This window comes from Panthera pardus, unplaced genomic scaffold, assembly GCF_024362965.1.
Source record: "Panthera pardus isolate Hobbes unplaced genomic scaffold, ASM2436296v1 HiC_scaffold_4, whole genome shotgun sequence".
Lineage (NCBI taxonomy): Eukaryota > Metazoa > Chordata > Mammalia > Carnivora > Felidae > Panthera > Panthera pardus.
Window position 1 is genome coordinate 13,210,444 of NW_026526969.1, and position 15,062 is coordinate 13,225,505.

General features: G+C 46.8%; 1 protein-coding gene across 3 annotated transcripts in view; it reads right to left on the reverse strand.

Annotated features, from left to right (window-relative positions):
- SDK1 (sidekick cell adhesion molecule 1) overlaps positions 1 to 15,062 on the reverse strand; it is an 879,729-nt gene that overhangs the window by 349,121 nt on the left and 515,546 nt on the right. For all 3 annotated transcript variants that reach the window (XM_053894114.1, XM_053894115.1, XM_053894113.1), the window contains exon 5: positions 1,413 to 1,546. In XM_053894114.1, coding sequence (XP_053750089.1) covers positions 1,413 to 1,546 — 134 coding nt within the window. The remainder of the gene's footprint in view (positions 1 to 1,412; positions 1,547 to 15,062) is intronic.

The following is a 15,062-nucleotide window of genomic DNA, read 5'->3' on the forward strand; positions in this document are numbered from 1 at the left end:
TTTCTGACCTAGAGTTTTACCAGTTTGACCAATTATTATCCTGGTAGGTATATCACAATTGAGTGATAAATCTATTTTCTAAATAGAAGAAATGGCTGTAATTGTAAAACTTGGAAATCACTAAAGCAATCAATCTATTTAAAGATGTGATTTCCATCTGTTGTTATCGATACTGAAAAAAATTCTTGAGAAGTCATATTTATTTCCACTCTGGTCCTTTAAATATCAGTACCCGCCTGGCCTATATTTTGTGAACACCACACCTAGTCGATGCACATAACTCTCCAAAGCCTTAAAAAGGCCATGGGGACAGCCCAGTCTGTGCCCAGTCTATAATCTGGAGATCAGGTTTCAATTCCCAGGAACGAAGGGGCTGATGGCAGGATAATGGCCACTTGGGGGCACTTACCAGGAACGTGAGGGGACGTAGAAGCCGACCAGGTAACCCCGGGGTCTCCTACCCCATGTTTGCCACAGACATTCCCTCGGCCAGCACTACTTGGCTTCGTGCAATCGTATCCCTTGGGGAGCACAAGCAGCAAACGCTATGATCCCAACCCATGAATGAAAGGAAACTTTTCAAACCCGAGGGGGAAGCCACTGCTCAGAGACGTTTCTCAAAAAGGTGACGTCTGCTACCATACAGACAAAATCACTTACTTCACTCTTGTCTGATGTGATCATGGAATTCTGAAGTCTACAACTATTTCCCACCTGTATTTTCTCAACACAAAATCACCTCATTTCATCCCATGAAGCTTCATGCTGCAAACGCCTGGCGACGGGCCCCGTGAGACGCATGCTTTAATCTTTTAGGTCAGAGTTTTTGCTTCTGGTCATTTTCCCCTTCTCCAGCAATCAACTCTGGGAGAATTCCTAGAGACCTCTTCAAAGTCCAAATGTTTAAACTAAGTTTCCTCAGACTAACATTTCTGTAAATAAACTGCAGGTGTAACGGTAATTGTGTGTGTTCTCTTCACAATTCCGTTAAATCAGGTAGAAAAAATGGTCAGCTCATTATGATTAAGAAACACTGCTAATTTGAACACAATATTTATGTTTTCTCAAGGATTTTATTATTAAATTAACATAACCTGTGCCTAATCTAGTCTCAAATAAGGTTCATTGATGGAATTCCTTATAAACCAAGATTTGTTGTTAAAAACAATACGCGTTAAAAACGATTTTTGAAACCCCCAAAATGAATAAGATCTCGCAGTGGGCATCACCTGTTGTGTTCACGTTTTACACGTACAGCTTCAAAGAAAGCAACTATTGACAGTGGATCAATATTGAACCATGGCCACCATCCTAGAGACAGAAGATTGATTGCAAAGGGCCCGTGAGACATGTATTAATTAAATCAAGACTTTATTGCTTTCAGAATTATCATGTGGCGTCTCAAAACTCACCGGCTACGCTCAGGTGAACGAGCGGGCTGGTCTTGCTGTCTCCGTTGCGTTCGTTGACGGCCTGCGCGTAGTAAACCCTGGCATCACCCGATGTCGCTGCAAGGATCACCAGTTGATTTTCCAGTGTGATGGCTCTGTGTCAGACAAGAGACAGCGTCAGAGCCACTCCACAGCGCTTCTTGTTCCTAAGGCAAATTAGTTTATCAGGCCAACGAGAGAGGCGTGGCCAGGGCTTTAAAAAGATCTCGAAGGACAAAAACACACAGGCCGAGCTGAGGCACATGGCGGTGGCTGAGCCTCCTCTGGCCTCGTCCACACTCCTGTAGGGAGGCTTTGAGCCCTCTGCTTCCCTACTGACCCTCGGTTTTGAGGCACTCACATATCCAGGGTTAGTTAAAAACTCAGAGCTTCCCCTGGGAACTTGTAACAAGTTCAAGAAATCCCAGAAGGGCTGGTCTTTTTCTTTCAGGCAGGGCCGTGAGATCACACCATGGCCACAAACTATAAATACACTCTCAGATGGAAGGCGGAACCGGCCAAAACCTAGACCGGGGGGCAAATGAATTTGCTGCGGTTTTCTCCGCCTCTCAAGGAACCTCATTAGAGTTTCTGTACCTCTATTTCTCAACTGGCGGGTAGAAGAAAAGTCGCCAGTGGGCATGGTGCTGGCCCTTTCAACTGGATTCTCTCATAACTGCTGATGCCAGGCCTGCTCGTCCTTCACCCCAGCCATCTCCCCGCCCCGCCCATTTCACAGTCTGACCCCTCCTCACGGAGACTTCCCGTAGAGCCCAATTCTGCTGCAGGAAAGAACCTGGGAGACACATTTGACCAGCCACCCTCTCTTCAGAAATGAGAAAACTGAGGAACAGGGAGGTTAACTTATTCATTCAAGGTAACCTAGCAAGGTAACAATACCAGAGGGAGAACACGATCTTCCCACGTATGAACAGATGCTCTGCCAACCAGATCACACCCAGACTCATCAGGTTATTCAAAAGAAGAGGACGAAGAACAACAAAGACACAACTTCCGTAAATCCAAGCAGCTTTTAATTAAAATAAGCTGTCCTGGTATCCTCTGCTCTTGCTAGCATTTGTAGATTTTGCTACAAAACACAAAATACAAAGGGAGGCCTCCCACTGAGAGTAAGACACCTTCTGAGCACCAAAGGGCTCTTAGTTCCCAATGCTGGGAGCACCTTGGGACCTGAAGTGAATCCCACGGCTGCACACAAGTTGTCATTCTACAGGAAATACGTTTATTTGTTTATTTTATTTTGATTAATTAATCCATTTATTTTAGAGAGACACAGAGAGGGCAAGCGAGCAAGCACGCAAACAGCGGCAAGAGGCAGAGGAGGCCCTACGCTCAACGTGAAGCTCAACGTGGGGCTCGATCCCACGACCCTGGGATCATGACCTGAGCCCAAATCAAGAGCCGGACGCTCAACCACCTGGGCCACCCAGGCGCCCCTATTTGTTCATTTTAATCCTAGGCAGTCGTAGCCCTTCCAAATCCAGATCAGGTCTCCATTCCGGTAACAGAAAAAACACAGAAACTGGGTGATCTGTCACGGGGAATTTTACTATAATAATAATTTTTTCCTTCCTGCTACCTTCTGGAAAGCTTTTTCAAAAACTCTCAACTTTTATACATTATACAAGATTATCTTGAGAAGTTAACTGCTTATTCAGGGTTCCCATACGATATATTGCAGCTTGAGGTCTCTAAGACTAACTCACCTCTTTCTCACAAAAATTTCCCTATTAACAAGTTTTCAATTTTTATTCCCATAAAAATACCTCAAAGAAGCTTTACTATAATTATTTATGACTCCTTTATAGATTCCTTTATAGAACCACAGAAATTGTTCCATTTTATTTTAGTGTACGTCACACCAGCACCTAAAATTAAACGTGAATATTTATTACACCTGAAGTTACACCTTAATAGTATAACTTTAAAAACTGAGTATGTCATAACTTTTTTCCTTAACATCTGATTTTTGCCATAGTAATTTCAAATATGCCTATGATTTCTCAGAATTATTCTGCAAAAATGCCTATTAATTCTCTATATTATATATGACATTGTCTCAAGGCTATTAAAAATAAAAAAGTACATAAAGAACAAAAATATTAAAGTTTACATCTATGATAATTTGTATCTTTAAGCCCATTTTTTCTTCTAGTTTTTAATTTCTAGACCATTTTAAGTCAAAACTTATGAGGAAAAACTTGTCTATGCCAAAAAAGACACCGCAAAAACGCCAAAGCTTTGGAGAACATTAGATTAATGAGGACTTTATTCTTTCTTCCTCTCCAACTCTTTCTGAACAGAGCATGTCTAACGAAGAAACTGATTTTTTTAATGAAAATTAAACTATCTAAAGACAGTTATCTTAATTTCAGATAATTCAGATAATTGTTATAATGGTGGCGAAAAGAGAAAATGTAAAAATTTTTTTTAAATGTTTATTTTTGAGAGAGAGACAGTGTGAGTGGGGGAGCGGCAAAAGAGACACGGGGACACAGAATCCGAAGCAGGCTCCAGGCTCCGAGCTGTCAGCACAGAGCCCAACGCGGGGCCCAAACCCATGAACCGTGAGATCATGACCTGAGCCGAAGTCAGACGCTTAAACGACTGAGCCACCCAGGCGCCTCTGAAAAGAGCAATTCTTAAAGACAGTGGAGCAGGTAGCACACGTTCATTCTTCTTCCCCAACAGACCTTGATTCTGCTGAGCCCACACCTTGTGTGGGGCACCACACATGCAGGCAAATCGGCCCATTCGCAGCACCAGGCGTGTCTCTTGGTCATCGGAGGCCAGTACGGGTACCGGTGCCACGCTCAAGACCGTCAGGGGCTGGTCCGGGACCCGAGTTGCCCAGCGGCTGAAGGAGGCGGAGCTTGCTTGGCGGGGAGCTCTCGCCCCTCCTGGAGGCCAGGAGGAAATGTGCTGTCCTGAGCTGCAGGCAGCCACCCTGGCAATGCAGAGGAAAGGCGGTGCGTAGATAAGAGCAGGAGGAGGGACAGAACTTTGAGAGTCAGAGCAAATTGGTCAACAACCCGAAGGCAATGATGAGGAAGTATGCTAAGTGATCCTTCAACAGGACTCTCACATGTGTCCGTAAAATATTCTGGGAAAACGTCTGGTTACTGAGGTGGGGGCTGACTTCCACCACTGATTCCACATCTCCAGCATTTTACACTAGCAAAGTGGTTTGCAGAATTGACCCCAACTAGTCTAAGCCGATCATCGTAATCCGACCCCTCTTGCCAGTGACTGACAAAGGAGACCGGGCTTGAACCAGGTGGCTTTGGCATGTATGTGGTGACTGTCCCTGCTCTGGGGCAGCTGCCTCTAGGCCCCTCTCACCAGGTGGAAGGACAGGGTTTCCAGGGCTGGGCACCAGGGCTTTTCTCCCGCCACTAGATGCGAGCAAGGAAGCGTGTTGTCCGGATGTTCACAGCGGCAATGGGGTGACCACGAAGAGAGCCACCTTAGTGTGACGCTTATGACGTCGGCAGCAGGAGAGAGAAAAAAGAAAACTGGGGTCTTGCACCTTGCCCGCTGCCCCAGTCAATGAACCACATCCCGCAGCCCATCCCGTCTCTGGGCTTGCTATTTCGGGGAATGAGGTACTTCGTTCATGTCTGAACTTGTGTAAGTTAGGGTTTCTGTTACCAGAAGTCACATGAATCCAGAGACAGCATATACAGTAGCGTCCCTTTAGAGTTCAAAAAGCGAAGAAGGCATTCTCGGTGCACAAAATGTTAATAGTTCCTGTTGAGTGGTACGATTATAACTTATTTTCTTTCGACTTCTGTGTTTTAAAATATTTTTCCAATTTTTCCAGGATAAATCACTTTTGTTACTGAAGAACAACTTTCAAAATGAACGCGAGGGCACGCACTGAATACTTTGCCCATAATACGGACTACGTGGCTTTTTTATCACATAATTCCGAAGTACTAATTTAAAACTTACATTGACTCTGCAGGAAAATTATAGTATTAAGCCAGAGAGATTCTTCCTTTATTTTAACTTTATTAAAATAAACGTATGTATGGTTTTACATAAAACGATTTCCTTAGTCTTCCCCATTTTAATTCTACATTTCAAAATGAAATCTTGTAATTCTAATTCTTTGGGATAGTGATAAAGATAGGAATACACTAACTTAAAAACGTAATCCAGTATGGGTAAAATGCACCACAGCTTGGGAAACCAGAGTGTCAGACTCATGAAGGACAAGTTAAAGGGTCACCTGCTACTGACTATAAGCACAGGGAGTTTTCAGAGAGAAACCTATCAGCTGTCCTTCGTCGTGGGGCTGCCCTAAGGAGGAGATGCTGTGATTCACAAGAGAGCTCATTTTAAAGGGAACGTTCCAAGTGCCTTTGACTCTGCACTTGATTCTCCCAATACTTTCTTGAGGCAGTAAGCAAAATAAGAATTCTCTATTTCGGGAAAGTTAAAACCTCAGAGAGTTCCTTGGGGTCTCTGACCGCCAGCACTGATCAGAATCCCCTGTGAGGGAAAAACGCCCCTGGGCGCCTAGACCCAAGGGCTTATGCATGTGATGTGTGGGGTGGGGGTGGGGAGCCAACCAGGGGGCACAGCTACCAGTGAGTTTCCCGCCACACCTGCCAACGTCCGAGGACGTCACATTCTGGACGCCATAAAGAACACCTGCTTTCCAACCTGTGGCACAGATACATTAATTACAGAAGTGCCCTTGGCGGTGGAAGAAAACAGCCCAGCATGCACCTCACCTTGGAGCTGCAGGAATGGAAGGGCAGATGTTCGCACGGACTGCCACGGGAAGAGACGTAAGTAACTGTGTCCACTGTTCAGTCAGCCTGGAGTCCCCAGGCCTAACTCGGAGTGGAGGAGATACGAAGCTGAACCAAGTGCACACTGCCCATATCCCAAGGAGCTCAGATTCAGTGTTCCTTTTTAAAATTTAACTTAATTAAAAAACGTTTATGTAGTTTTGAGAGAGAGCAAGCAGGGGAGGGGTGGAGAGAGAGAGGGAGACAGAGAATCCCAAGCAGGCTCTGCACTGTCAGCACAGAGCTGGATGCGGGGCTTGAACTCACGAACCACGAGGTCGTGACCTGAGCCGAAATTAGGACTCAGACGCTTACTGGACTGAGCCCCCTAGATTCAGTGTTTTTACAAACTACAGGAAGTAATAGGAAACACTTCATTAACTTTCCCCTAAGAGTGGCTGTGGGCCCAAAGTGGCAGTCCCGGGGGACATCCAAAAAAATCTCCATGATGTGCCTTAAAACTTTCAATGCAACCCATCCTTGGGCTTTCAAAAAAAGATAAACGGTCTTCGATTATCAGTAAGTTTTTTGATCCTTGACACTGTTCACACAAACTGGATGGTAATACATACATTGATTTATACATTATGATAAAAATTCAGTGAAGGGTTCAGTAAAATAAGAACTGTGCCCATAAAACATAAAAGTATAACTTGGGTTTGTGGTTTTACTATCACAAATGGTAAGGCAGCATTTGATTAAGTTTGTATTGATATTCAAGTACATTTTTTTAAAAACTTTAGAGCACAAGAAAATGAAGGACATTATTTTTAGGTCCTTAAAAACACAAACATCTAAAATGTTCTCCATGTTAATTAAACAATTAAGTTTTGAATGGAAAGGTTTAAGGCTTATTGTTCTGAGTATAGCCTGCATCTCAAGCCTTACAGCCTCACAGCTACTCCAAGGCAGACAACTTCAAAATTAATGTACTCCCATTACTGGTATAGTTATAAGACCTAAGATTGCTTTCGAGTAGTTTTGGCAATAATGAGTCTCTGGATATTCAATAAACGTTAAGGCACCGGAACGTCATGTGTATTTAGCCACAAAGTAAACACGTGCTGCTGACCGTTTGCGGTGGGTGCAGGAAGAACATTTTGAAAGCAAGTGAAGAATGTGGGAGGCCTGTTTCTTAGAATTTCAAACCAACAGAAAGGACGAGGTGAGCTGAGAAGACAAGAATACTCAGGATAGATGGCGGGAAACACCAGGTACTTGGGATGGCAATTCAGCACCATTGTACCGGGAACACAGCCCCCAAGGAGAAAGGCAGCCATCAAATGTGAGAGGGGTGGCTGTCCGGTAACACACACACTGTCCTTCTGTGGTAGGAGAAAGACCACGAGAGATGGAAGAAAGAGACAGGGAGGGGTTGGGCCAACTTTCCACCAGCTTAGTTACCACTGTGGTCCACGCCTTGCCAAACATTTCAATTTAGTCCACAGAGGGACTCTTTTCTATAGCATGTACAGGTAGTTTCATAAGGGCAAGTATATGGGGAAATAGAGGTAAATTTATAGAGGTAAAGTCTTCAACGTAATTCTTCTATTCTATATGAAGTGTCCACTCTTAATTACAGATACAAGTGGGAGTACATTACGGGATAGGATGTCTGAGATGATTACCACCTTAGAACTGTTTGGATGTGAGGTATATTCAACACTCACATGTTCTGCCTTATGCACACTTGTCCCCCAGTATTTAAGCACAGAGCCTGACTGAAAGGATGTAATCAACATATACATGTTGAATGAATAACAAGAAGAAAACATACAGGTATTCATTTTTCTCTCTTCATGCTTAAGCTTTCAACTCCATCTTGGTGCCAGAACCCAGGCCAGGAAAGAGATAATCCAATCACCCCATGAGTCAGTATGGAGTGACTGCTGTGTGAACGACACTGTCCAAGGAAGGTAACCAGGGAATATGGTCCCTGAACACAAGGAGGGAAGAACACATCCAAAAGACAGAAGAAGAAAATGGCAGCCGTATGAAGTCCCCAATGCGTACTGTATAGAATGTTAAAGGAGGAGGAGCCAAAGAGTCAGCCAAGCCACCAGAAAACGTGGAGATCTAACATCTATCTTCCTGGTGACAGCTCCTTAAGAAGTAAAATGCAGATGTCACATTAGAAAGACAGGCCAGGTCCTCTAGCCCAAAACATATGTAACATCTCAGGAACAGGGGGGCTGCCCCTGGAGGTGACATGGAAGGAAGGACCGGTTTCCTACCCACGTGTCTGGCCTTCGACCCAAAGCTCTGGCCCAGGGCTCCTGTGAGACAGCACATGTCCCAAAGGACAATGCGTCCGAATTTCTCCCAACCCGTGGGCCTGGCCTGCGGCTTTGCAGACTGCTTGCCAGCAGCACGAGCACGGGGTGAGCATCCCGGTCAGTAGGCCCAGCCGTGGCAGAGAAACTTCCGGGTGCCATAAAGAGAAGCGGAGAGGACACCCTCCTGGGCACAATGTCTGTCTCTGAATGAGAGCAGAAAGGACACCAGAGCTCAGAGCTTCTTCACCTTCTCCAAGAGCAGCTCCTGGCGGCCCGAGATTAAACACGGCCTGCCTTCAAGGTAAAATCTCCAACGGTCTCCAGAGAAGACACCCCCTCTGTCCGCCAGTACGAGATCACGGCAGATGATAGGCAGGAACTCCATGGATAAACCCAGGCTGAAGTAATCACAATACTCTGTGTACATGCAGAAAGGTCCTCGAAATGACCAGGCAAGTGTGGCCCATGTGGATGGACAGGCCCAGAATCAGGTCTGGCTCTGATTTGTTCCCTCAGGCTCACTACTTGGTTTTTCCATCTGTGCAACAGGAGTGACCATACTCCCATCAAAAGGACCTTCGTGAAGTACCAATCAGGCAACGACATGAATGAGCCTGACACGGCGTCCTCACTCGGTGTTTGCTGAACCTGAATCTGGCTCCTCAGTCTATCAGGCGCGGTGTGTAGGTAGTAAAATACTAAATGCAGTCAAATGTCCTCCTTCCAGGGTGAAATATCAAATACTTGGTAGCATTCTGGTTAACAGACTGCGATACAAACACGGCCGAGTCGCTGAATTACCAGATTCACGTCATAAAATGATGCAGAGCTGCTACTACCTAAAGCCATCCGCGCAGGAGCTGGACCAACGCGGCAGCAGGCGGGCCTAGGAAACCTCATTTCCAGGCCTTTCCATCCATCAACTGCCCCAGCAGCAACACCCACTGTACAAGACCTTAATGCCAGAAAATTCCTGGCCTCCTCTCGACACATGTTGACGTGTCGTAAACAGAATCGATCCTCCTCCTCTTGGAAAGATGCCGCGTATCAGCAGAGACGGAAGAGAGAGGGAAAAATTACAGGGAAACTTGATACAATTCCTGGAGGGTGTATTTCATCAGGGGTTTTTGCCCAGGAGAAATACATCTATTTACAGCAGCTCTTCTTAAATTTTCTAGCTGCATTGATTTATTTACTTATTTATTTTTTTAGTTCATTCATTTCACTTTTTATTCTTACTTCTAGCTACTTTAAAAAAGCATTTTAGTGAATTTATACTTGATCCAGGGCCTTTTGTTATTTTAACTAATTGTTCTAGCTCTAGGCACAAGGAAGTGACCAGGAGCAATTTCTGGTGTGGTCATATGCAAAAGAGAGGAGTTGGATGAGGAGAGGAAGCACTCTTTAGAGTGCTGAAGTTTAGGCATAAACATTTCCAGGCACACTTCTCCCCTCCCCCCACTAAAACAAACAACCAAAAAATTAAAACAAGAAAAAAAAAAAACAAGAACATGTAGTCTTGAGGTCCCCAAAGAGGAGAACTTACCCAGACATAAAATCTACTCAAACCAGAAACCATCAACAAGGATTCCAGAAAGATGGCTAAAACCCAGGCAGGCACCAGGGGAAGTCTCCCCAGAGGGGGGTCTCCTGAGATCCTCCACATCAGTGGACAAGTCTGAAATGAGTTCACTTTAGTTTTTTCAAATGTTTATTTTTGAGAGAGAGAGAGAGAGAGAGAGAGAGACAGAGTGTGGGCAGGGGAGGGGCAGAGAGGGGGGAGACACAGAATCTGAAGCAGGGTCCAGGCTCCGAGCTGTCAGCACAGAGCCCGACGCGGGGCTCAAACCCGTGAACGGTGAGATCATGACTGAGCCGAAGTCGGACGCTCAACTGAATGAACCACGAAGACGCCCGTGATCTAAGTTCACTTTATCTTATATATGGCATAATAAAAACAAGACCTCGGTCAGCCCCAAAGTCAACGGGCACTGCCATGGCCAAGTGACTGAGCGAGTACGCAGAGCGGGTGTGTGCCCTTATGTGACCTCTGTGACAATCAGTCCCTCCCAGAGCAGTGAGCACGTGGGGCGGACCCAGCCACTCCCACCTAGTAGGCTGGGTCCGGAGGCTGAGGCTGGCGATTCAAGCATCAGACAAGTCAGTTTCTCTCCGCATCTCCTTTTCTTCAGAATAGAGCACAGGGAGACTTTCTTCCTTCTGTAGAAGGGGCACTGGACAGAGAGCACCTGACCCTGGCTCCACGGGGGCGGCGCCCGTGGCGGGGTGGGTCCTCCTGGAGGGATCAATCACAAGGAGCAGCTGCCATGAAGAGGGAAAGGTAGGCGGGGCCGCTGGCGGACCCCCGGGGACACGGCTCCTGGGGATGCTCTCCCCAGCAAGTCAGCCACCATCACTCCTCCTAGAGAAACGTAATTATCACAAAAAGGTTCCACTCTTTGTTAAAGTCTGTTTGATGACTAAGGGACAAAGCTGTGCCCGCAGAGCACAGGTGGCCTCAAGGACTACAGCTGGTCCTCAGCGGCACCGCGCTCCTGGAAAACGCGAGCTCCCCAGACTACAGGGTGAGATCTTCGTGCGCAAGGACAGAACTGTCAGCCAGGAAGATGGAAATAAATCTAGAAGAATAGCCAACTTTCTCTTAACGACTTTCCTTCTGGAAACCACGAGTAGGGGCCATGGCATATGCATGTAAACAGAAGGCGCTTACGCACACAGCCTGGCAAACAAACGCGGGAAACGGTCAGTCCACAGAGAGAAACGGACTTATACACAAAGCTGGGAGGTACTTAAACCCCGGGCTGCTGAACTAAACCCTCAGGAACCATTACCACCTCCCTTGCTACCGTGACACGAAAATCTCTCCGGGGAGAGCTGCCGCCCCTCACGGGCTGAGCTGGGCCCGGGCGTCCTCGTATTACTGCCCCCGACCCCGCGCTGGGGAACCCGGCACAGCTGCCGGCTAGGAGACAGCCGGAGGGGTTTTCCCCTGAGTTTGGACGGACTCCTCTGAGTTCCATTTCAGCGGCGGTGAACCTGTTCGTTTGGAGGGGTCTCCCTGAGGACGGACCTCCCTGGCCACCCCCAGTCGTCCCACCAGCTGGGGCTGCTTGCAGGTGTGCGGAAGGAGCAGTAAGCCCCTTTCGACCATCCTCCGCAAAGGTGCTCTGCGCTCCTCACAGAATGAGAAGATCCAGACTTTTCTGAGCATGTTCTATGGGCCTGGCATCGTGCTCAGCACCCTGGCACGCATCACTGGCCCCCCCAGGCTACGGACACAAAGCAGGCTGCTGGTCTGTCAGTGGGGGGTAGCACAGGCTGGGGTGAGAAACAAATGGGGTAACAGAAAAAGCGACTGGCCCAACGCCTGGTCTATGCCCCAGACTCAAAAACGCTGAGCTAAGTTCTCCTCCCCATTCTACAGACAGCAAACAGAGGCCGAAGAGATGAAGTGACTTTCCCGAGGAAAGCTGAAGAATCGAGACTCTCATCCAGTCCCCTCCACCCCACCCCAGACAAATTCCCGAAAGTTCCCTCACCTGAGTCTCCCTTGACCCAGTTAGGAAAGAGGCCAGGAACAGTATTTGACACAAACCTTCGTCCTGGCATTCAGCAGGGTTGAGGCCCCGGGGGTAAGCCTCTCCCTCCCTGTGCTGTCTCTGTCTCTCCCTCCCTGTGCTATCTCTGTCTCTCTCTCTCCCCCACTTCTCTAGGACCCATGTCTGGCTCCTCAGCAGCTAAGACAGTGCCCAGCATGCGGCAGTGGCCATGGAGCTGGTGATGCACTTGGGTTTGACAAAGTCCCATGGGTGGACATCGACCAGGAGGACAAGTGCTCCACAATATGCCAGATCTTGACAGAGGAGCCCCGTGCCTCTGAGGTAGAGAAGCTAGAGGTGAGGGTCCCTCTGAGGGTCGGGGCAGAACAGCAAAGCCGGGCCTCCCTGAGAATTCTGGTAAGAATTCTTTTCCCTACTAGGTCCAACTGTTGTTCCTACTAACAAGAGGCAGAAATCAGAGGCTTGGGGTCGGCTATGAAGATTAGTGATCATTTCCTTTGGAGACAGACAATCTTTTTTCTCAAGAACTACCCACTTTGGACTTGCCCAGGAAAAGCTTTATAAAACCATTTGATTTGGACATTAGGATGGGTCTAAAATGAGAAAATAGGCAGGCAACTCAGATTTGCGAGGGTAAATGGTGATATGCCCAAAATATAGCTGTAAATTACTTAAAGAGGACCATTTTGGGAAAGTCTAAGTATATTGAAACATTATTAACCATGACAATGCACCCGTGAGATAAAGACAGCGTGCAAATTTTAGGTAGTATCACTCATAGTGCCTAGATACCCCCCAGGAAAACACAATGAGGGAAATGGATAAAAATAGTAAAAAAGGGTAAGAGTCACTTTTCCCAACTGTCTCCACATCCTGCCGCGGTTAATGACCATGCAGTTCATCTCCATGACAGACACAGCCCAGTAACATAAAACAGAATTGCCTCCACTTGTCTTAGAGACGCGCACCGTTGTCCATCAGGCGCGGGTGTGTTTGCTGGCGGTCCTTGGCCACATTCCTCAATCTTCCGTCTGCCACAAGCCGTGTGTAACTAGCGCCCTGGCCCAAAATGAGGAAAATGAACCAGGCGCTAGGTGTGAACACAGTGAAAGACCATGGCCAACTGTGCCAGAGCTATCCAGAGGTAAAGACCTCCAAGACCCCCCCAAGGAGCAGTGGGAAAAGGCACGACCCAACTCTTTGCCTCCGTGTGCAGTGCATTCAGCTGCTCCCAGGCTACAGAATGGCCCCCAAGATGGCCTCGTCCTCACGCCCAGAGCCTGTCGATAGGTTATGTCACACAGCACAGGGACTCTGCAGATGTGATTAAGGATCCCGAGATGGGGAGACGATGCGGGACCATGTGGGCAGGTCCAAACAATCACAAGGGTCCCCAAAAGGGCAGGCAGTCAGGAGAGTCAGAGCCAGAGAGAGCGCGGGCTCCGAGGGTGGCCGAGGGGCCACGAGTCCCAGAGCCCGGGAACCTCTAGAGCTGGCGAGGTGAGAAACAGATTCTTCCCCACACCCTCCAGAGGAATGGAGCCCTGCACACACGTCAATTTTAACCCTGCCGGACACACTGTGGACTTCTGACCTCGAGAATGGTAAGAAAACAGATCTGTGTTGTTTTCGGTCAGCAACGTTGTGGAAATTTGTTATAGCAGCCACAGAAAACTCCTTACGAACTAGTTCTTTGGGCTCCGTTTCTTCATCACAGAAATGAGAGACCTCTACCCAGCTCACAGAGCCATCGTGTGTATTAAAAGGTAAGTCTGAAGTATGTGCACGTGCTGAGCACAGGGCTGGGGCCTGTCAATATTCAACAGCTCGTGTCCCACTCACACACTGCAGAGGGACGCAGCGCTTCCTGAGTGTCACCATTCGTGCACTTTGCGATGAGTGCATTTGTGATGTTCCAAACATGAACATTTGCAATCTCTTCTCCCTTTCCTGTGGGGCCTTATCAAGCAGTTTGGGGGGGGGGGTGCAGAGTCTAGACAGAGAGGAGGGTCTTGGGAATTCACACCGAGGAGAGAAACACAAAGTCTGGAAAGGATCCAGAAAGGAAGGGGGAGAGCAAAGAGGCCAGGCCTGTGGGAGGTCACTGTGAGGGAGGACAGAAAGATAAGTTTTATGGTTTGCAGGAGTTTAATTCTTTGAAAGACTGGTAGTGATCTGAATTGCTCTGACCACTTCTTTCTTGGATGGGCCATATTATATTTTTTGTTTTGCCATCATCAGAGACTAGCTCAAGATGTATTTCTTTCATTCATTCATTCACTCATTCATTCATTCCCTCATCTGGTAATTAATTATTGAACCCCTCCTGGGAACTTCTCTGATAAATAAGGGAGTACCAAGAGGTTTAATCAGTGGCCACATTCCAGCAGAGAACTGTGAAGTCAGGCAGTCTCTCACAGTAGTTAAAAGTGATGTTTCCAATTTCTGATGCCAGAATGTGGTCTCTGCCAGGAAATGTACAAGATGAGCCTTGAATATCATGTATCACATAGGCTGGAAATGATCAAAGCCTAGGTCACATCGAAAGGGCTCAGGATTCAACAGAGGAATTTTCCAGGACCCTGAAAGGGCGTGATTTCGGCATAATAAGGCATACAAATCAGAAAGGAAGGTTTCAGGGTACAAGATAAGCACACAAAAACCAACTGTATTTCCATGTAATGGCAATGAACATGTGAAGACAAAAATTGAAAACATAATATCATTCGCGATTGCTCAACAAATGGGAAAATTATACTTATGTGAGTATCTGGAAAGTATGACTAGGACTTCTATGTGAAAAAGTACAAAATCACTGGAGAGACCGAAGCTCTCAATAAATGGAAAGCCATATCAATTTCATAGATTGAAAAATAATAAAGGTATCATTTTTTTCCAAACAGGTAAATAAATTTAATATGATACCTATCAAAATCCCAGACACGTTTTTGT